The sequence below is a fragment of the Rhinatrema bivittatum genome, chromosome 3 (genome assembly GCF_901001135.1).
Source record: "Rhinatrema bivittatum chromosome 3, aRhiBiv1.1, whole genome shotgun sequence".
Taxonomy (NCBI): domain Eukaryota; kingdom Metazoa; phylum Chordata; class Amphibia; order Gymnophiona; family Rhinatrematidae; genus Rhinatrema; species Rhinatrema bivittatum.
Genome location: NC_042617.1, coordinates 43,849,403 through 43,871,481, shown reverse-complemented (window position 1 = coordinate 43,871,481; position 22,079 = coordinate 43,849,403). Strand labels below are relative to the sequence as shown.

At 42.9% G+C, this 22,079-nt stretch overlaps 1 protein-coding gene across 1 annotated transcript in view; it reads left to right on the top strand.

The window, feature by feature from the left end:
• SPATA17 (spermatogenesis associated 17) overlaps nucleotides 1-10,037 on the top strand; it is a 544,292-nt gene extending 534,255 nt beyond the window's left edge. The window contains exon 10 of the mRNA XM_029593186.1: nucleotides 9,656-10,037. Within this exon, the coding sequence (XP_029449046.1) occupies nucleotides 9,656-9,736 (81 nt within the window). The 3' untranslated portion in view covers nucleotides 9,737-10,037. The remainder of the gene's footprint in view (nucleotides 1-9,655) is intronic.
• Nucleotides 10,038-22,079: the final 12,042 nt, after the last annotated feature.

Below are 22,079 nucleotides of genomic sequence, written 5' to 3'. Positions count from 1 at the left end.
GGGTCACTCCATCATATAAACCCCCCCCCAGTTTGGACCCATCAGTCCAAGCATTATTACTCCCCCTGGATCCCATCCAGGGAAATACCACACAACCTCACTCCCTTTCATCTGACCTCCTGCCAGCTAGGTTTGGATCAGGGTTCTAGGGTCACAGCCACCCTCACACATTACGGTTAACAGAGGTAGCAGTATTAGTGCCACTCACTGTGGGCTTTGCCCAGTGCCCACCTATAGTCCTTTTTTTAAGTCCATCTGGAGCTCTGTGTTCCCCATTTCCTCCAGTTCGACTCTTGTGACTTCTCTTTGGTTCTGCTATTGTGATTTCTCTTCTACTTGTCACACAGCTTTTCTTTCTTTGATGGTGTCTCTTAGCTCCCATTTCTCTTTACACATCTGGAGTTCTTTTGCCAACGAGCCTTGGAATTGACATTCAGCAGACATGTTGATCTCAAGACCAGCAAGCTTCTCATTCTGCTCTTGTAGTACTCTGCATACCTCAGATGTCTGGCTTCTTTGACAAACATTTCCCATTTCCACTTTCTTTATTGGCATATCTGCTGCTTCAGGTTTCTTTTTCAGTATCGAAGTTCCCTTTAGAATTGCGTTCCTATAGTAGGTCAAGGTTTACCAATTTTCTTTCAACTGCTTCCAACTGAGTTGTAAAATGGTCTATAATACCTGTGTGTTCCTTGTTTTTTTTATTTGCAATGCCTTCAGTTCCTTTATCTTAATTCCAGCTACCTGCAGTCTGCTCAGAGCATCTTTCATGGTGTCTAAAGGTATATTCTTCAGAGCAATAATCTCATTTGCCAGAGCAGATCTCTCAGTATCTTGGCTGAGTTTTAAACTTCCCATTACATTTTGCTGTTCAGGCTTCAGCTTTAACTTCCAAAGTTCCATCACCTCTGTATTTGTCTTGTCGGCAAGCTTGTTTTTCCCAGATTCCTTCTCTCTAGAACTTTTTTCCATCCTAATTTGCAGGGCATTAACTTCCTTTGAATGAGACTCTGTAGCATTGTTTAAGTTATCATGCCTTCTGATGATCTCATTTTGATGCTTCTGGTTCAATGGAGCACTCCACTAACTTCTTTTACCAGAAAAATTGAAATGACCCCAGCATCCATTAGTTTAGCAGACTCTCATTCCTGCTGAAGCTTTAGTACTTCCCTTCCTTGCAGGCTTAAGTATAACTCTAGCACAATGCCATTAGCCTGGGCAGCAGTCACTTTCTCTGCTAGGTGGTTCTGGGATGCAGCAATGTCTCCCTCCAGTGCCTCCTTCACCTGCACATATTCAAAAGTCTTCTGCTGCATGGCATCAAACTTTTCCCAGGACACATGATCCATCTGTGCTGCTTTTTCTTCTTGCAGCTGCTGCAAAGTATTGCTCAGTTCCTGTATCTGGTGCACGAGTACCTGCTCTTACTCCCGAATGGACACTGTTTCAGGATCTAGTCTCTCATTCTCCCATTGTTTCTCCTTCACTGCCTCCTGACTCATCCTGCAGCTCTTCTGCTCCCTTAGCTGCTGCTTGAACTCATTCACCATGGGTACTCCAGCTCCTGACTCTTTGTCTTGGTATCTGCATGCAGAGCTGCAGTTTCTCCCTGATCACACTCATATTTGGCCTGTGCCTGTGCTACCTGTTTGTGCAGTATCTGCAGAAAGTTTCCAGAGCTGCCACTTTCTCTCTGTGTTCTTGTAGTCTAAAGTACTCTCTGCGGGTCTGGCCAGTGGGACTGGCCAGCCCCGCATGTGCTTCAGTCACCTCTGCAGACACCTGCCAGACTGCCTCTTCTTTCTCTTCAGCCCTGTTCTTCCTGAGGGCTACCTCCTGTGCATGGGCTTGAAGCTCAGCATTTGCGACCTCCAGATCCTGTGTCTTGGCTTGCTCCTGCTGTCTTTGCAGCTGTACCATGTTATTTTGCATGACAGCTGTTTCTTTTTCATGCAGCTTTGGTGGAATTTAGGTTGCCTGCAAATGGTCTATACTCTGTAAGATCTGCTCCTTTTCCAACTATCTGTTTGCTTGCTTCCTGGTTACCTTTGACAACTGTGTCTCCAGACCAGTACTGTGACCTGATATGCTTTCCTTAGTTCAGAGGGCTGCCACAGTAGCACATATTGAGACTGCATTACAGCCACCAGCTCCTGTCTTAGCTGCTCAGTGGCCATTCGGGCATCCTCTGCTTTTGTCAGAGAACTCTGGACTTGAGAGGTCAGCATGGAGATCTGGTCCTTGAGCTCTGCAGGGTCCTCTCTAGTCTGCTGGTAGCTATTCGATTCTAATGCCACCAGTTCCAGGTTCATCCTGAGTATGTCCTCTTGCTTCTGTGCTTGGAAGCACAACTGCTTCTCTGCTTTCAGCTCTCTCTGCAAACCCACCACTTGGATTTGTAGTTCTTGCACTACTTTGAGAGCCTTCTCTGTAATGTCATGCTTTGGTTCTTCTGCAGTCCCTCTCTAGGCTCTCCATAGTGCCTCTCTCCAAGCTTTCTGCGGCTCCTCTTTCTGGGCTGTTTTGTAACTCAGTCACATTTTGCAAACTCTCATTCCTCTGGCACTCCTTCCCAGTACAGGTGTCTGGGCACTCAACAGCACCTCCCTCTGGGCTTCTTGTAGTCCCTTTCTCGAGTCTTGCTGCAACACCTGCATCTGAATCCCTGACAGTGCCTCCGTCTGGCCTCTCTGCAGTGCTCCCACAGGCCAATCAGTGCTGAATCCAGCAGGCCACTCTATATTGCCCCTTTCTGGGCAGTCTGAATTGACTTCTCCAGGCCAGGCTATGAAGCTCCACTATGAGCTTTCTGGTATTCCAAACTCCATCACAGCAATTTCCTTTGCCTGGTTTTCTTGCACCTCAGGGTCTGTTTTACCTTCCGGCTTCCGCCCTTTTGCTGCTTCCAGCTCTCTCTGGAGATAAGTCTCTCAGAATAGTCGAGCTGCAGACAGGTGACTCAGTCAATTGCAGTGCAGCCTCTGCTTCCATCTTTATTTCTGTCAGGCAGACAGTAATCTGTGCCTAGTGTGCTTCCCAGACCATCAGGTTCCTCATGGCACTCTCTTGTCCCATTGCATGCTTCTTTGTGGCTCTTGCCAGTCAGAATCTGGTCTGATGTCAGCTGCTTGCTGCTTCCCACTTCTTCTAAAGTAATGTCCCTTTCCAGGGTAGAGTAGACAGCTGACTTGGGTAGCTGTGGTGCTCTGCCTCGAGCTATACTGAGTTTAGCCCTGATTTTACTTTAGCCAGACTGGCTGTTATACATACCCTGTCTACTTCCTGTTTTCCCCAAATGTTTGTCCAGACACTCTGGAATTTCAGGACATTGTTCTTCAGCTACTTCTGCCCTTCTAGGAGGCTCTGAACCAAGGTTTGCATATTTACTCAAGTCATACTTTCCCTTGTCTGAATTCTGGGGTTTAGTGCAGAGCCAAGGTTTGCTTATAGAGGTCACACTCCCACTCTGGTAGCTTCGGTCTCTATAGCTGTTTCTGCACATCTTCTTTGTATTGCTATTTCCTCTCTTTTTTCTTCTATATAACAGAGGGAAAAAAGAAAAAACCCTCCCTCTCCGGTACTGACTTCACTGAGGATCAGCCCTAACTCCAGGTAGAGCTGGTCTCCTTTACTCACTATAAACCTAAATTTGACTTCCTTGCAGGCCCCACAGTCCACTCTTTGTTTTAAAAGCAACTTCATTTCTTTTTTTCTTGAGTGCTCTTCTTTGAGCCAGCAAGCATTAAAGTTTCAGTGCTCTGCAGCCCTAGTAGCACTTTTCTTCTGTCCCAGCCCCCTTCTTTAGGCAGAGTTAAACAAACTTTTTTCTTTTCTACTTTAAGTTCTGTGTGCTCTTGTGCACACTGATTTGCCTCCAAACTTCTTGGTAGGCCAAACCCAACAAACTTTCTTTTACGGTCTTTTCTGGAAGCTTGTTTTTTTTTTTTTCTCTGTGCCTTGCAAAGAGAAAATCGCACTTTAATACCATATGTGAGGATAACTGAGCAATACCTTGTGGGCTACAGCAGGAACTACACTGACGCCAGCCTTTCTCATGCAATTTCAACTTTATTAACATAAGCAGCAAATAATATCAATGATAACTGACTAACTTTGCAGTATTCTTGCAATACAAAACTTCCCAGAGAGCATCAGGACTTCCTACTCCTGGAGAAGCAAAGGGTCTCCTGATTCCAGCTGGGCTCTGCTTCTTAACATTCCAGCAGGGTCCCACCCACAGAGCTCTTCCTGCCCAACAGGGTCCCTCCCATACAGCTCTCTTGCTTTGTGGAATTTAGGGTGGACCAGGCATCTAGCCTGATCCCACATTGGTTAAAGAGGGGAAATAGGGTCACTCCATCACATACACGTATATGTCCTAAACTCATCCATATTGTATGCACTCGTTGTTTCATGCAATCACGTATGTGCGTACTCATATTGGGGCAGATTTTAAAAGCTCTACGCATGCCGAGCCTATTTTGCATAGGCCCAGCCTCGCGCACAAAGCCCTGGGTGCGCGTATGTCCCAGGGCTTGAAAAAAGGATGGGGCATGGGCAGTCCGGGGCGGGGACATGGCCAGAGGCCTCTGTAGGGCCGCTAGGCTGGCATGCGCAACCTATGCCTGCCCAGAGGCAGGCGCAACTTGTAAAATAAAGGTTAGGGGGGGGGATTTAGCTAGGGCTGGGGGATGGGTTAGGTAGGGGAAGGAAGGGGAAGGTGGGGGGGTGGAGGGAACAGGGAAAGCCATTAGTGTGCACCCCCTTGCACGCGCCGACCCCTGATTTTATAACATGCGCGCGGCTGCCGGGTTGCGCACACAAATGTACGCCCGAGCGTACGTCTTAAAATCCAGCCCTACATTTTTAAAATTGCACATATGTGCATTCAAGGTATTTTTATTCATGTTAGCCTTTTCAAAATTCACTCTATGATATTCCTATAACAAAAGTTTGTGTTGAATATGAAATCAGTTACCAACTTCATGTACATTGTACATGTAAATGAATACATTTGTTGTACAAACAATCTGACATCTACCAGAAGGAGGAATCTCCTCACAATAGTGCAGTTTTAGAAAAGAATCCCAATTTGTGAAATAAAAGTCAGAGACCAGGACCTTTTGAGTTATCTCTCTCCTCTAACTGATAAAGCACAAATAAATTCAGTAAGAGGCAAAATCTACTGGTAAAGGTACAGTATTCTGAACTGGGCTGTCTGGTCACTTTTCCTGGCTTGTCTTTAAGCCAAAAATCAGGTAAAGCTGGAAGATTTAATGCAGAGTTGTATGATATTGTATGATGCACTTTGTGAGAACTAGAAATATCATGCATATTTCTGTGTTGCGTTTCCCAGCTATGGCAGGCCCAGGGCCGGCTCCACTCACTCCCGATGCCTGGATCCCGGACCTGGCCCTTCCTCCTTGGCAGTGGTAGTCAGTCGCCTACGCGCTCGCGCTCCTGCTATGCTCCCAGGCTCCTCCGGCAGCTCCGCGGCCTCCTCCAGTCCCGGTCGGGTCTCCCCACGTGTGTCAAGGGGAGATGCCGCCATCTCCTAGTTCCAGTTTGCCTGCCTTAGGCGCGTCCACGCGCACCTTCACTGACTATAAAGCGGCCGCTGTGGGAAACCTTCCCACAGCCCTGGATGATGACATCTCTCAGCCTTACTGTAGGTGGGCTCCGCCATTCAGTATTCACCTTGGGAACAGGTCTCCATGCTTTCTGTTGTGTGCTTAGTTGCTGCTCGTTCGTGTTCCTGTTCCAGTATCTGATTCTGTTCCAGAGTTTGTGTTCCTGTTTCAGTACCTGATCCTGTTCCAGTGTTCGTGTTCCTGTCCCAGTTCCTGATCCTGTTCCAGTCCTTGTGTTCCAGTTCTAGCTTCCTGTTCCTGCTACCCTTTGGATGGATTCCCTGGCTTTGACTCTCGCTTGTTCCTGACTATGCTCTGGACGGATTCCCTGGCTTTGACCTTCGCTTGTACCTGACTACTCTCTGGATGGACTCCTTGGCTTTTGACCCTTGCTTGAACCTGACCATGTCTCCAGCCGCCTGCCTTGACTTCAGCTTGAACCTGACCTTGGCTCCAGCCACCTGCCCTGACTCCAGTTTGAACCTGATCTTATCTCCAGCTGATTGCCTTAGCACTTGACCTTTCTTAGGCCCCTGCCTACTCATAAGCCTGGACTTAACTTGTTCCTAACTGCTCACCTGCTTCTGTCTGTCCAGGCTTCTGGAACCTGGCCTCGTTTTCGACCTTGCTCCTTCAGACCCTGCATCTTCTCTGCTTCCTGGCACCCTGCCTTGGACACTCTCTCCAGGATCAACCATGCAGAGGCCCGCCTAAGACCAGCCGGCCCTGGTACCCAAGGGCTCAAACTGCGGGGAATGAAGGCTGGTATTGGCGAAGCTCCAGTCGGCCTCCGCTTCCCATTCGGCCCCGCCTCCCAACAGTGGGGACCTGCGGGGGTTTGATAATGGAAAGCAATATCTACTAGTACTCCTTGACCTCTCTGCAGCTTTTGACACAGTTAATCATCAAATTCTTCTAGAACGACTATCTGAAATTGGTTTAGCTGAGACTACATTACAATGGTTTTCATCTTATCTCTCCAACAGAACTTATCAAGTTTCATTTAATAACAACATCTCTAAAAAAAATTACCCTCAATACTGGAGTTCCTCAAGGTTCAGCGTTATCTGCAACTTTATTTAACATATACCTCTTACCAATTTGTCAGCTATTAAATGATCTGCAAATCACCCACTTCCTTTATGCTGATGACATACAACTTTTAATTCCCATAAGAAACTCCATTGATGATACTTATAAAGACACGTCTTTATTACTTGAATCAATCAAACTCCTCCTTACAAAATTAAAACTCATATTGATAAAACCGAAATACTTATAATGAACAAAAAACCCATTGTATTACCACCACCATTATTCACAACTAACAATCAAAGTAAGCCAATATCCCCTGTCAATCACGCCAGAAACCTTGGAGTAATAATTGACAATAACCTATCTTATAATAACCACATTACCACCAAAATCAAAGAAGGTTATCACAAACTCCTAATTCTACGGCGGATAAAACCTTTTCTAAATTTAGTAGATTTCAGAACAGTTTTACAACTAATTATCTTCTCAACCATTGACTACTGTAATTCCCATATATTTGGACTTCCATATATCAACATCAAGCCTTTACAGATTCTTCAAAATGCTGCAGCAAGAATTTTAACTGGAAAAAAAAAAAGAATGATCACATTACCAAATATATATTATCTTCACTACACTGGCTCCCTATTAAATCACTAATTGATTATAAGATTTTAATAATTATACACAAATTAATTCATTCCGATCACCACAAACAAACAAGCTTAAAAATCACGTTACAGAACAACAACAGGAATCTTCGATCAAATAATACCTCTCGTCTAATAATTCCACCCATCAAAGATGCTCATCTTTCAACAACAAGAAATAGAGCTTTTTCCATAGCCTGTCCTAAAAAATGGAACTCCTTACCACCTTATTTAACAACTCAAACGAATATCAAAACTTTCAAAAAAGATCTAAAGACTTTTCTTTTTCATAAAGTCTACGTTTAATGATTATTTATTTCAACAATCTAATTTTAACCAAGACTACCAACCATACTCATGCAAAAGAGATAATGAAATATCGTCTGGCAACGACCATCATAATAGCAATATGAACTTTTAATTAACAGTAGAAGACCATCCTGAATATGTTTAAATACCAACACTGTTACCACTATCCTTTTCCCTTCTTTTCCTTATGCTTCCTTTTTCACCTCCAACCTCTCCCCGATCCCTTCTTCTTTTCCACTATTAATTTATGCATCAATGTTTTTAATGGTTTATTCTCTGTTTGATTTTTGTAAACCGTTATGATGGCTGAACCGAATGACGGTATATAAAACTGAACAAATAAATAAATAAATAAATAAATAAATAAATAAAACTCTACCTTGGACCAAGGTTCCACCTCTGCAACATTCTGGGCATTAATTAATTGGAATTATTGGAAACAACCAAGAAATTGATGTTGTTTATTCTTGTTAACAAACTTCCTTTATTGTAATAAATGTAATTATTATTAATTACCAATTTGTGGAGGTTAATTCTGATAATTTCAGATCAGTTTAAATATATCCTGAAATCTGCTGCAAGGAAGATAAAAACAAGACATCTTTATGTGAAAAAAAAGCAGCTTCATACATTTGGAATGGTTTATGCTGTAAATATATGACACTTTTTGAGGGTGATTTATGTCATTCTTTATGTTTTAAACTGTGATCCTGTCACCAGAAGAAAAAGTACTCATTTTATAACTCTGCTGTCTTTTGTTGAATAGCAGATATTTGTTCTCAAGTTCCAAGGTTATGTACGAGGTATTTCAGTGTAGCATATTTAGCTCCTGTATCAGACCCACTGGCAGGCTCTGTTTTCATTAGCAGCTATTGAAAAGCATCAGTACTACGCTCATCATCAGAGCCAGTTGCTTAAATACTCAGCTGTGAGTATCTGGTGAAATAACTTTAAATAACTAGATAAACAATACATCTGCCAACCTAAAGTAATCTTCCACTGAGGGAGAGAGTGGCGCAGAATATTTGCCCTTTGTCATTTTGATTTGGGTCTAAAACTGGACCTGGGCTGAATTCCAGCTCAAAATGCTGTTCACTTCAAAGATTTCTAAACTGTCCCAAGGAGCTCATTTTGGCAGTCATTTATTTTAGTTTGGCTAGGCTTCCTAACAGCAAAAGCATTCTACCCTGGCAAGTAAAGATTTCCTCTGCGTTCATCAATTGACACAGTCTCAGTGTCTGCCCGGTAATGGAAACAGCATTATGGTTATTTACTTCTAAATTACTTTATCCTCCCAAATGATGTTTATATAGAAAAATTGGCCCCTCTCTAATATATCAATATCGATTATAAAAAAAATGTAACAGCCTTCTGGAATTACTGAATTAAATATAAAATCATCAAAATATTTAACCAGAAACATTTGGGGTGTGCAAGCAGAAGCATGTAGCAGCTTTTGGGACAGGCCTTGCAGAAAAGTCCTAATAAAAATAATTTTATAACATTAACATAAACTTGTAAGGTAGTACAGTATTTTATAAATCAAACATGGCATGACCTTCTCTGAAATATACATACATTTGCACATTCATTATACAAGTTAAAACCTTTTGAACTAGCTAGTTTCTCAACAATTACGTAACATAATAGGTATAATTGATGTAAATATAATTGAAATTTCTAAGTCATGCCAAGTTTTTATTCAGTTTGTTTACTGCCTAGCAAACAATTAACTATATGAAATATGTTTCATTGTATGTTAATAATTTTATTATATAAGTGTCTCTGAATATAGATACTGTAGGATATATTTTATCTCATATGATGTAAATCAATTTGGGTCCTCTAGTGGGAGAATAAGGAGCTATATATAAGCCTAAGAATAGAATAAAATAGGAATACTAGACTAGTTGAATGTACATTCATATATACAGATCTCTTTATTTCAGCAAGCTAAAATCAATTATGGCAAGTCAGGACTTCCAAAGTAACTCTAAATGTTAACTTTTTTGTTTCTGCTTTATCCCCTAGGGCTTCAGAACAATATTTACATCCTTTTCTGTCTTTGATAAATTTGGACGTACATATTCCAAATCTGGGGAAACAGTGTAATGATGATCTCCATACCTACGTGACAGAAGAACATATGGAAGTATTAATAATAAAGAGCTTGCTGCAAAATTCAAAAGCAATCAAGTTGATGAAACTATTTTTTTTACAGTTTCCTATCATCATATTACAGTGTATATATGCCACCGTATATAATTAACTTTATTACAGATTTGTTTAATATTACAGCTCGTTTTAACTAAATTCTTATATAAAAGGGAGCTAGACCCTTAGCCCGCCTTCTTATCTGTAGATATTTCAGAATTTTCAATATTTCCTTCCTAATAAATGGATCACGCATCATTTCCTGTGACATTTTGGTGCGCTTGGGGCTCATTGGGAATTCTGCTTATATGGTTCTGAAGTTGTCTTTTCAAAATAGAACTTTGGAAGCTCCATTGATTCCAAAGGAATTTTGAAACATTCTGCAGTTCTTACAGAAAGCTAAAGACAACTAAAAATATACCAGGGGAAGGAGGCTCAAGTTGACAGTGCTTCCCTTTTAAATTGTATTATAGATGTTACAGATGTAGCAATGCACAGGTATAACAACATAACACAGTAGGATGAGATTCAAAGAATGCCCTTTTTTGTAGATATTTTTATTATAATATATATTCTTTTTAGCAATACAGCTAAATTGAGCATGCATTATTTTATAGAGTATAAGCATATACCATGGACAGAAACTTGTATTTCTTAGATTTTGTTTCTGTTTATCTTTTGCATTCTTTAGGTTTACTGGCGGGCCAATACAGTAAAGTCCACGGGCGAGCGGGCGAATGCACGCTTTCCCGGCACGCGCACAGTCCTCTCTCCTGTGCGCGTGACTCTCTATTCAAATGAGGCCCGGCGGTAAAAACAGGCAAAAGGAGGCGCTAGGGACACTAGCACATCCCTAGCACCTCCTTTTGGACCAGAGTGGCGGCTGTCAGCGGGTTTGACAGCCGACGCTCATATTTTGCCAGCATCGGTTCTCGAGCCCGCTGACAGCCACGGGCTCGGAAACCGGACACCAGCAAAATTGAGCGTCCGGTTTTTGACCCAACAGCCACGGGCCGACTTCAAATTTTTTTTTTTTTTACTTTTGGAAACTTTCAAGACCTCAGACTTAATATCGCCATGATATTAAATCGGAGGGTGCACAGAAAAGCAGTTTTTACTGCTTTTCTGTGCACTTTCCCGGTGCCCGAAGAAATTAGCGCCTACCTTTGGGTAGGCGCTAATTTCTGAACGCAAAATATGCGGCTTGGCTGCACATTTTGTTTTCTGAATCGCGCAGGAATACCTAATAGGGCCATCAACATGCATTTGCATGTTGCGGGCGCTATTAGGTTTGGGGGGTTGGAGGCGCGTTTTCGGCCCCTTACTGAATAAGGGATAACACTAGCGCGTCGAAAACGCGCGTCCAATGGCGGGTTAACAGTGTGCTCCGTCGGAGCACACTGTACTGTATCGGCCCATATGTTAGCCGTAATTTAAAAGTTTTCAAAATCTCTAAATTAAACATGAAGCAAGAATCCACACATTCAGATCAAATATTTCCTTGTTGCATTGGAGAAGACATTTGTTTTATCTTAGAATGGACCTTCTTTGGAAACCAGATGTACTGCAATACAAGTTCTTTCTTCCATATTTTCAGAAAACGTCTGTGCTTAATGGGGTAGATTTTATAAATTTACGTGCACGCGTACTTTTGTTCGTGCACCAGGCAAGTACCCAAAAACTAAGTCTATTCCATGTTACCATTGCTAGTAATAGCGGTGGTTATTATCTAAGTCAACTTAATTAATAGCAGGTATTGGACTTCTCGTCCAAGAACCTATCCAATCCTTAAATAAAATACAAACAAATCACTTTTGGCACCATATGTTTTTTGGGGGTATGATAAGCACCCTGACTTTTTTGTGGGTTCCACTGTCCTGATTCGCCAATGCATTGGTTATAACAATGATTGTCTGTCTGTTGGGCCTGTAAGATCCACCCTGTGTTTGCCTGACCAGGTTCTCTGTCGTATCTTCCCTGCTGCTGTCTGCAGCCCAAGAGGGCTGATCTTCTACGACTGTCTGTTGTCTGTCCCAGGACGCGACGATGCCTGGAGCCACATTCATAGTCAGCCGTGATTCACTCTCAACATCCTGCGCTGTGCTGCTCAGCTGCCATTGAGAGGGTCCAGACCAAGCTCCCCATGTCTGGGGTGCATAGGGGTATGCTCCCAGGTACACAGGATGCACATTTGTTGGCCACGGCTGTGGACCTTGCAGTGGTGGAAGATGCATTGCTGACGGACTTCCAGGAACCCAGTCAGGCCCCAAGGGCCACTGTATGCTGCAATAGTAGGTGCCTGCCTGCTGCCCTTGCCATGGTCCCATCCACTGTGCCAGTCCACCCTGAATATAAAATGCTGCACCCCCATTCTTCGAGGCTGCAGCTTGCCCACTTGCTGCCTCCCTATTCGAATCCCCTTTGGCTGGAGGCTGGATGGGTCTCTGGTATAATGAGCTGCAGCCTTTTTCCTCATGCTATGGCCACTCTTCTGGCCCCATTTCACTTGTGGTCTGTTGCGTTGAATCCAATGGTTGTTCTGTATGTTTGGCCATACCCTTCTGGGGTGGTTGCTCTGCCTTATGCCTCCACTTTGTCTTGGACCTCCCCTAGATGTAGTGCCCCCATCTTGCCCACATGATGGTATGTAGGTGCCCACGATCTCAGTGTGCGATTGGGTATTGGAAGCCATGTATATATTATTCCTCTTCGGACTGCTGCTTTTGTATCTCTAGCTTCTTTCCCTTGGGCTGCTGTTTCTTTTCCTCAGGCTGCCGTGACTCACAGCTGCTGGTTTTCTGGATACTGCTTCCGTTACTCAGGCTGCCGCGATTCTGGACTGCTATACCTGTCCCTCCTCTGGCTGCTGCGTTTCAGGGCTACTACTCTTCTGTCACGTCAAGCCTCCAGCCACCGTGATTTGGGAGTGCTGTATCTGTCCCTCTATGTGCTGTCACAATTCTGGGCTTCTACTTCTGCCCCTCCTCTGGCTGCCGCAATTGAAGGCTGCTGCTGTGCCGACTGTCGCTTCTGTGCCTCCAGCCACTGAGATTTGGGACTGCTGTATCATTCTGTCAGGCTGCTGTGCTATCCCTCTTTGGTAAAGGCGATATGGGTCCACTACCAGGCTGCCCCTACGCTGCCAACATGCGCTGATGCACGAGGGGAAGAGACTGCGATAGAAGATTACTGTGCGACTGACTCTGGTTGTTGGCTCAGCAAAAAAAGAGGGCTGGCAAGTCACACTGTGGCTTAAAACTCCCGTGCTGACAACATCGGAATGTGCCAGGGACTCCCCTCCCAATTGCTGCGCATCCGCAACCACGTCATTGCGCCCACTATCATAACCTGTGTCGAAAAATAGGGAGGGGAAGGGCTCGGCAGCATTGAGGGCAGGCTCCATTACACGCGGTGGGAAGGGGCAAGGGGGTGGAGCAGTGACCATGAGCTCCACACCAGGCAAGCTACAGGCCCAGGCAGCTAGCACAGGCCCACATTTTTTGTGTATTTAGTTTTAGTGAATACCACAAATATATAAGATTTAAAGCATGCTCAACTTGTCCAGTATCCAATTATATTAAGAAAACCTGCAATTCAATGATTCTTAGGGGCTAATTCACCTAAGAGAGAATTTTCAAAGGGTTTAGCCAGCTAACCTAAAAGTTAGCTAAAACTCTGCTTTGAAATTCTCCCCTCCCCCACACTGAGCAGCTAAATTTTACTTCCTAAATTCAAATTTAACCATTCATAAAGTGGGTGGCCATGGATGTAGAGTTTGGGTGTGGACTAAAAGTTATTTTGCTAGCATGGATTTTCAGTTCTAGTCAGCTAAGTTGGATGGCCAAAACTAGGCATGTTAATTACAGGCTTAAACATAGCCAGCCAAGCTTAGGTGGTGAGATTTAATACTGTTTTTAGCCACAGCCTAACTAGGTAGGTTATGGCTGAAAATTAGCTTAATTTAGCAAATCATAATCTGGCAGGCTAAGTGAAGTACCTAGTAGCACTTTGAAAAATTACCCAAGGATCTATTCCAATTCTGTGCTTAGGAGAAAAGACCTCCATGAATCAGTCTTTAGTCAGGGCTGGTGCTTCTATTAGGCAAACTAGGCGGTCGCCAGAGTGCCAAAGTTTTGAGGGCAGCAAAATCCTGCAAGCATGAGAACAAGAGGGTTGCTGTGCCAGAGCAAATGCCACCAAAAAAGGGAGCACTATTCTGGAGCTACTGCTGCTGGTAGGAAGGAGCAAAAATCTTAATGACTCCAAAGCTCTGTCTTGAGCCTGTGTCCTGGTCTCTTGTGGGTGGAGATCCGGTTAGGAGTTTCCAGACCTTGATGTTTCATCCAGCACTTTTCTTTCAAATCTCTGTGACTTCTCTGGAGGGAAAAGTCTGATGTTTCCAGTCTTGAATCAAGTTCTCACTCTCCTGACTCCAATCTCGGAGGAGGGGTGGGAAAACTTTCCATACAAAAGGGGGAAAATCAAATTACTCTAAATCCAAAAATCCCATGCTGGGTAATGTTGTCACTGGTCTTGCTTCCTCCAGAGAGTAGAAGGATAGCTCACAGGTGTTCAGCACCTGCGCTCTGGATTGGGGCTTGTCCCTCTCAAAAGGGTATATGGTGTTCCCCAGAATGAGAAATAAAAATAAAAATCCTGACAAAATCTATCTCTTCTTCAAAAGCCTGAGGCAGATCTCAGACAGGGAGTATACTGATGAGTAATATCCTCTAAACGCAGGAAAAATACCAAGTTAGGTTAATGAGCACAATTCAGCAGAGGACAAGGAAAAAATAGCACCTTACTCTTCAAGAGCCAACTCAAAATGACCACACTTTCTATACCAATAAATCCCCCAGTGCACTAGGGATAGCCAATCACAGTCAGTCTCATAGGAGAGACTGAAATGGAATGGAAATCCCACACATAATAATACTAATTTAAAGAAAAGTAAAATATAATTAAATTTTTGTGTTTTGCTCAATAATAGTAGCCTAAAGAATTAGTGGTTTATCAAGAGACATTTATTTCCAACTATCTTCCTTCTGAAAGTTATTGAATGGAAGAATTTAATTGGCTGGCTATTTTTAGGTCTGTTTTGTTAATGTAAAGTGATTATTGCCATCATCAAGTCTATCCTTCTATTTTCTAATGCATATGAATACACTGGAATTCTCCATGGATTCTCCATGGATGAATTTGGCAAAACTTTGGTAGAACGACATCTTTCTGAGGTTCCAGCTCAAGTAGCTGCAAGTTTTGAGCAGATTTGTGCAATGATCAAGCTAGGTTGAGAGAACATTGCACAAATCTCATCTTTGGGTGAGTGTCCTCACTCCGAAGGTCATCAAATCTTCACTAGAGAGCACTGTTCTGTTCGTACATCTCCCTTTGAATGTCAAAGTGGCCCCTAACCCCTACACTAATACCTAAACCTCACCTCGAGTTACTAGGTGGAACTCCCATAGGGATATAAATACCTATCTAGTGGGAAGGTATTACAGCTAGGTTCTCTCTTTCTCTTTCTCTCTCTCTCTCTCTCATTCCCCCAGGGGTTGTATGTAAGAAATGCCACATTCTGGAACTTATCTCAAAGTGCAAAAAAGTTATCGCAAAGGCGGTAACTTAGCTCTTCGCATAGGTATTATTGCGATAAAGTGCCTATTACCATAAAACACACCTCCTTTTTTTATTGCAGGCGCTATTTAGTGCATTTTGATAAATCCAGGCCTAAGATTGGAAAGCAGTGATTTTCTTTGTGTTCTTTCAGTTAAAAAGTTAAATTAAACAACTTAAGAGCTAGAGCCTTTTCTTGTGCAGTGCCCACTATATGGAATTTGCTCGCAAAAAATATCAGATTAGAACAGGGGTCGGGAACCCATGGCTCGCGAGCCAGATATGGCTCTTTTGAGGGCTGCATCTGGCTCGCAGACAAGTGTCGCCATACTTCGCGGTTCCCCGCTGACCCAGCTGCTCCCCGGTCCTCCGCCGCCCGGGCTTAAAATGCTGTCAGCCCGGGCGGAACGCGGCAGGACAGCTGGAGTCAGCGGCACCGGCGTGCTCTCTTTCCCCCCCCCCCCCCCCCCGCGGCCCGGAAGAGGAAGTGGAGAGCATCGGGTGCCTGCGCGGAAGAAGAGACCACACTAGCGTGGTCTCTTCTTCCGCGCAGGCACCCGATGCTCACCACTTCCTCTTCCGGGCCGCGGGGGGGAGGAGAAGAGAGCACGCCGACTGGAGTCATCCGGGTGCCTGCGCGGGAGTCATCGGGTGTCAGCCGGGTGCCAGCGCTGGAGTCATCGGGTGCCTGCGCGGGTCTTCCCGCGCAGGCACCCGATGCTCTCCACTTCCTCTTCCGGGCCGCGGGAAGAAGAGAGCACGCCGGTGCTCTCTTCTTCCCGCGGCCCGGAAGAGGAAGTGGAGAGCATCGGGTGCCTGCGCGGGAAGATCCGCGCAGGCACGCTAGTGTCCGACGGGAAGAAGATTGCAGCGCGGCTCGGAGGAAAATGAAAATCTTCAACCGCGGCCGATGGGACTCCGCCTTCGCCTCCGCGAGGGCTGAAAATGAAGGAGGTTAGCGTTGGGAGGAGGCTGCTGCTGCCGCGAGTTCCGGGGGGGGGGGGGGGGAAGGGGGAGAGAGAGAGTGAATGAATGAGCGAGCAAGCATGAGTGTTTGAGATTCTGTGTGTGTGAGTGAGAGATTGCATGTATGTGAATGATTGAGAGCCTGTATATGTGAAAGAGAGTATGTCTGTGATTGAGATCCTGCCTGTGAGAGAGAGAGAGCATGAATGTAAGTTTACCATTGGGAACCTGTATGTGTAAGTTTGTAATTGAAAACCTGTTTGTTTGAAAGAGTATGTGTGTATGATTGAGATCCTTTGTGTGTGAGAGAGATCATGTGTATGTATGATTAAGAGCCTGTGTGTATAAGTAAGAGAGAGATCATGTGTGTCTGTGTCTGATTGACAGCTGGTTTAGGTGATGGAGCATGTGAGTATGTGATTGAGAGCCTGTGTTTAAATGAGAGAGAGAGACCATGTGTGTCTGTGTGATTGAGAGCTGATTTAGGTGAGGGAGCATGTGAGTATGTGATTGAGAGCCTGTGTTTAAATGAGAGAGAGAGACCATGTGTGTATGTGTGTGATTGAGAGCTGATTTAGGTGAGGGAGCATGTGAGTATGTGATTGAGAGCCTGTGTGTAAATGAGAGAAAGAGAGGACATGTTTGTAAGCATGTGAATGAGAGTCTGTGTGTGAGAGAAAAAGACAGCATGTATTTATGTGATTGAAAGCCTGTGTGTGTGTAAGCGTGAAAAGATAGACAGCATGTGTGTAAATGTGTAATTAAGAGCCTATATAAGTGAGAGAGAAAAAACATTTGTATATGTGAGTGACTGAGAGCATGTGTGTATAGGTGTGTCATTGAGAGCCAGTGTGAGAGAGAGCGCTGGTATGTGACTGAGAGAGGAGAAAGTTCCAAGCAAACCACCCCACCTCCTGCTAATTCAGAACAATCTCAGGACACCTGGATATCAAACGTTCCCAGGTATGCAGAGCAAAAAAATTTTTGTATCCTTATTATTTTTCATTACTGGATCTTTGTGTCTGCTATTTTGAAATATTTTGTTGGTATCTGGAAATGTTTTATATGAGTTTTTAATTATTGGATATTCCACTCATCAGCTGTTTCGAAATATGTTCTTTTTGTTAGTACAGTTTTACTGCTGATGATTTTATATTTCTTGATTTGTTTTATAAGGATGTGTGATGTTTCTTTTTTCCTTTGTTACACTGCATACAGAGACTCTGGCTTGTTGCAGTTTCCAATTCAGTTTTTGTCTGCATGCTTCTTGTTATGCGTTTTGGTCTCTTTATTCTATGTTAGGTGAGGGACAGCACGTGATTCAGGTGAGGTTTTCTGCTGGCGTGTAGTTTCTGTGTAGGACTCTATAGCAGCCTGACTTGGTCCGTTTTCCTAATAGGAGATGTATTGGTGTCTTAAGGCCTGGTGTAATATTTTCAGAGACTTATTGTACTTTAAAAGTGTGATCTTACATAAAATGCACACATTTACTTGTATTTAGTTTTAAACATATTGTATGGCTCTCATGGAATTACATTTTAAAATATGTGGCGTTTATGGCTCTCTCAGCCAAAAAGGTTCCTGACCCCTGGATTAGAATATACTTTTCTCAGATTCAGGCATTTAGTAAAGGCTGAATTGTACACATCTGGTCATCCTGCATAAGGTTAGTAGTTAGGAACTGATAAATATTTATTTGTAATCTTAACTTCTGTTTTAATAGGTTACTGATACTGTTTTATTATGCTGTTTGGCTTATTTGATTTATAATAACTTTCAGGTTTATTTTGTTATTTGTTCTTTTTTTATTGTTGGTATTTTGTTTTTGTTTAAGAAGCTGTTTGTATTTTTTGTTATTTTGAGACCTTGTTTTGTTATATTATTGCAATATTTATTTAATTGTATGTTATAGTCAGTATCCTAACATCTGTAAATATCTGAAAATTGCTAGAGCCTATTTTTGGATAGGCAATCCATAAATTGCAATGAATAATTTAATAAATATGGACACGGATCTGGCCAAACTGCTTATCACTACATGATTTGTCTAATGTCTGTCTCAGTGAAAGGAACCTCAAGTTGTCTATGAAGGATGCATTTAGGAAAATTTTGGTACCATTGCAGGGCCCAAATTTTGCTTCCCTGAAATAGCGCATGGATTGAAGGACTTGGTTTCTGGGAGGGTGAACCTTTGCAGCAGCAGTATAGATTTTGGACATATTATCAGATAAATATTTAGCAATTGGCCTTTTTTGGACTTGTTTTTTCCTTAGACCATGCTCAGATGGTTGATAATTGAAGGCCTGAGGGAAGCAATAATTTGCTTAGCGAGTTTGCATTTAAACCACCATATTCTTTATGGGCCAGATTTTAATAGCTACGTGTGGGCGTAGATTTGTGTGCGCAACCCGGTGAGCACAAATCTACGCCTGATTTTATAACATGCGCGCACAGGGGAAAGCCTCGATGGCTTTCCCCGTTCCCTCCAAGGCTGCTCAGAAATCGGAGCGGCCTCGGAGGGAACTTTCTTTCTGCCCCCCCTCCCCCATCTTCCCCTCCCTTCCTCTATCTAACCTGCCCCCCAGCTCTACCTAAATCCTCCCCCATCTTTATTTTATAAGTTGCGCCTGCCGGCCAACAGCCAACCCACAATCCCTGGCACATCAGCAAATGGCCGCTGTGCCTGGAGCTCCGGCCACACCCTGCCCCGCCCCCTCCCTGCCCCTTTTTCCGCACCCCGGGACATAAGCGCGTCCCAGGGCTTTACGCGCACCGCCGGGCCTTTTGAAAATAGGCCCAGCACGTGTAATCCCCACTATGCGCGTAAATCCACCTGGATTTTCGCACGTAGGCTTTGAAAATCTGCCCCTATGTGTACATTTTCTTTCGTAGAATAACACACCTCTTCTTATTTTCAAATCTAATCCTTTCTATTTCCTTTTTCACAACTCCCACAAAAGAAATTAATACTAAAATGCTTAAAACTGGGGAGAAAGGCATAACTCTAGCTTGGCCTGCTCATGACATCTTCAGATAGTTATCCCTTCCTGTTCCCTGCACACTGCCTATGAGGGGAGAGAATGGAGCAGGATGTAGAGGTTTGTTCCTGCTGTGTGAGAGATATTTCATCTGGGAGACAGCAATTCTGCTACGCTCCCTTCCCACACCACCACCACCAGATTTTTTCAGCCCTAGGCACAGGCTTAGTATGCCTATTGGCAAGTGCAGGCTTGAACCAACAGGCAGAGCAGATAACACCTGGAAGTCATAGAGCCACCAAACATCTGCTTTCCAGTGGTCTATATCAGTGCAATACGTTGGATTTTTCCTAGATTGTGATACCTTTTATTAGATTAACACAAGAATAATCCAGAGATTTTGTAGTAAATATAAGCTTTCCCCGGGACCATTATAGCTACTAGAACTCTGCAATACAATGGCTTATAAAACACAGAGGTACTTTAAGTGATGAGAAAAAACTTTTGTATTAAAACCTATTACTAAAATAAGTTTCCACTGGATGTTTTATTAGAGACAAGAAAAGTATGTAGTTGCCCTTTTGTACTTTTCATGGTTTTATGAAATTAACATTTTAAAAAGTTTGTCTTTCTGTACTGCAACAGTAAATGAATGCTGTTTAATTTTGGTAAGTGAAAAACGGCAACCTCAGACTTAACATTTAATTCCACCAAATATATTTAAGTGCTTTTGTTCTATGTGGAGGGGGCTGAGCAGCAACCACTTGCACAAAACTGTTGATGAATAAAGAAGTCACAGTAATTTTTAGATGTGAGAGCTATCTATTTGATTGCTCCAGCTTCAAGGTAGTTCATCACTTCACAATAATTCACCCTGTGTTGCTTCTTACCTTTATACCATATTTTCCCATCAGTTCGATTAGAAATAGCAGTGCCTTTATCAGATTAATCTTTTTCTTCTATTGAGTATGCTTGCTCTCAGACTATGAAAGGCCTAGCCATGCAGGCTGTCTAACAGTACAGAGGATGAAGTTTTTAGCATTGGATAATGTTCTGTATGCATTTAAGTTAAAAGAATATTTTCAGTCACTCTCAATTTTGAATTGAAATTGGTCCTCTCTTTTCTATATTCCTCTATAAGACCTACACCCCTTCTCCTTTCTATCAATAAACATTAAGAAATTGTATTAGTTTGAAATGAATGGGTAAAACACAACAAATGAGACTATTTTCATTTTTTTTTATGGATGGACCCCTAAAACAATCGGAGGGGTCCAATGAATGAGACAAAAATTGTCATCTCATTTGTTTATATTTCTCATTCAAGTCTGTGGCCCATTGAGGTCTATGGCTGTGCTGTGTACAAATAAACAATCTGTGTACAAATAAACTATCTTAATTAGTGTTTTATGTTTTTAGCTAATCTTAACTAATGTTTTATGCTTTTAGCTTATATAGAATGATGGAGGAATATCGTTTACTGTTTGATTATTTTAATTAGTAAGTTTTGACCTTAATTGTAATTAATAATGTTAAGGTGCTACAGGATTTTTGATGTTTTTAGTGATTTTTTAGATTTATTTTTTAGTTTTTTAGAGTCATTTTATTGCTAGATATTTATGTTACTAAGTAGGAATTTTTAGGCTATGTTATTATGTGTAGCTGATTTGATTTGATGTTTTATTATTGTTGTGAACCGTTACGATGGTCCCCTAGTGACGGTATACAAAACCATTTAAATAAATAAATAAATACATAAATACATAAATACATAAAATAGATAACTGTAGGAACCAACTCTTGTGACCTCACATCCTTGTCAGAGCAGAGGCAGGACATGTTGTTAAGGAAACATAGAAGTCAAATCAAGCGCAGGAAGTTTTTAACTAGCCTATAGTTGATATCTGGATCAAGTGACACTGACCAAGGTCCTCTGTGTTTCCTCTAGCAGTTGGTAGAGAGGGACATGGGAGAAGTGTTCTCAGAGTTTGAAAAAGACTAGAAAATTTTGGATTTGGCTCTGGTAAAAGGCTGCTTCTGACTTTCTCAATGCTGCAGTGGTCTCACTCACTGTGCCAAAAAGACAGAAGCAGTGGCACTTTTGCTATTTTTTTTATTTTTCTCTTAACTGGGGGAGGGTCAAGGTGGGAGACAGTGTGGAGATTGTAGCAGTACCAGTAATTGTTTTGTCTCTGACTGGACACTAGAGATGTGAATCGTGTCCTCGATCGTCTTAACGATCGATTTCGGCTGGGAGGGGGAGGAAATCGTATTGTTGCCGTTTGGGTGTTTAAAGTATTGTGAAAATCGTGAAAATCGTGAGCCGGCACACTAAAACCCCCTAAAACCCACCCCTGCAGTTCCGGACCGCCGCTACGGACCCCCAGGTAATTTAAGGCATTTGGGGGGGGGGTTCGGGAGGGTGGGGGATTTAATTTAAAGGGTCGGGGTGGGTTTTAGGGGGTTTTAGTGTGCCGGTTTTCCTGCCCTCCCCCTTCCCCCGATTTACGATTTTTTGACGATAAATCGGGGGAATTGGTATTGTATCGTGGCCCTAATGATTTTTGACGATTTAAAATATATCGGACGATATTTTAAATCGTCAAAAAATGATTCACATCCCTAGTGAGGTGAGCACTTTAACAGACTGAAAGGAAGAGTCTTATAAGGCTGCCAGTCTTTTTAACATTTTTTGTGTGTGGACTGGAAAAGGAGTCAGCACTGAGTGCATACAGCACAAA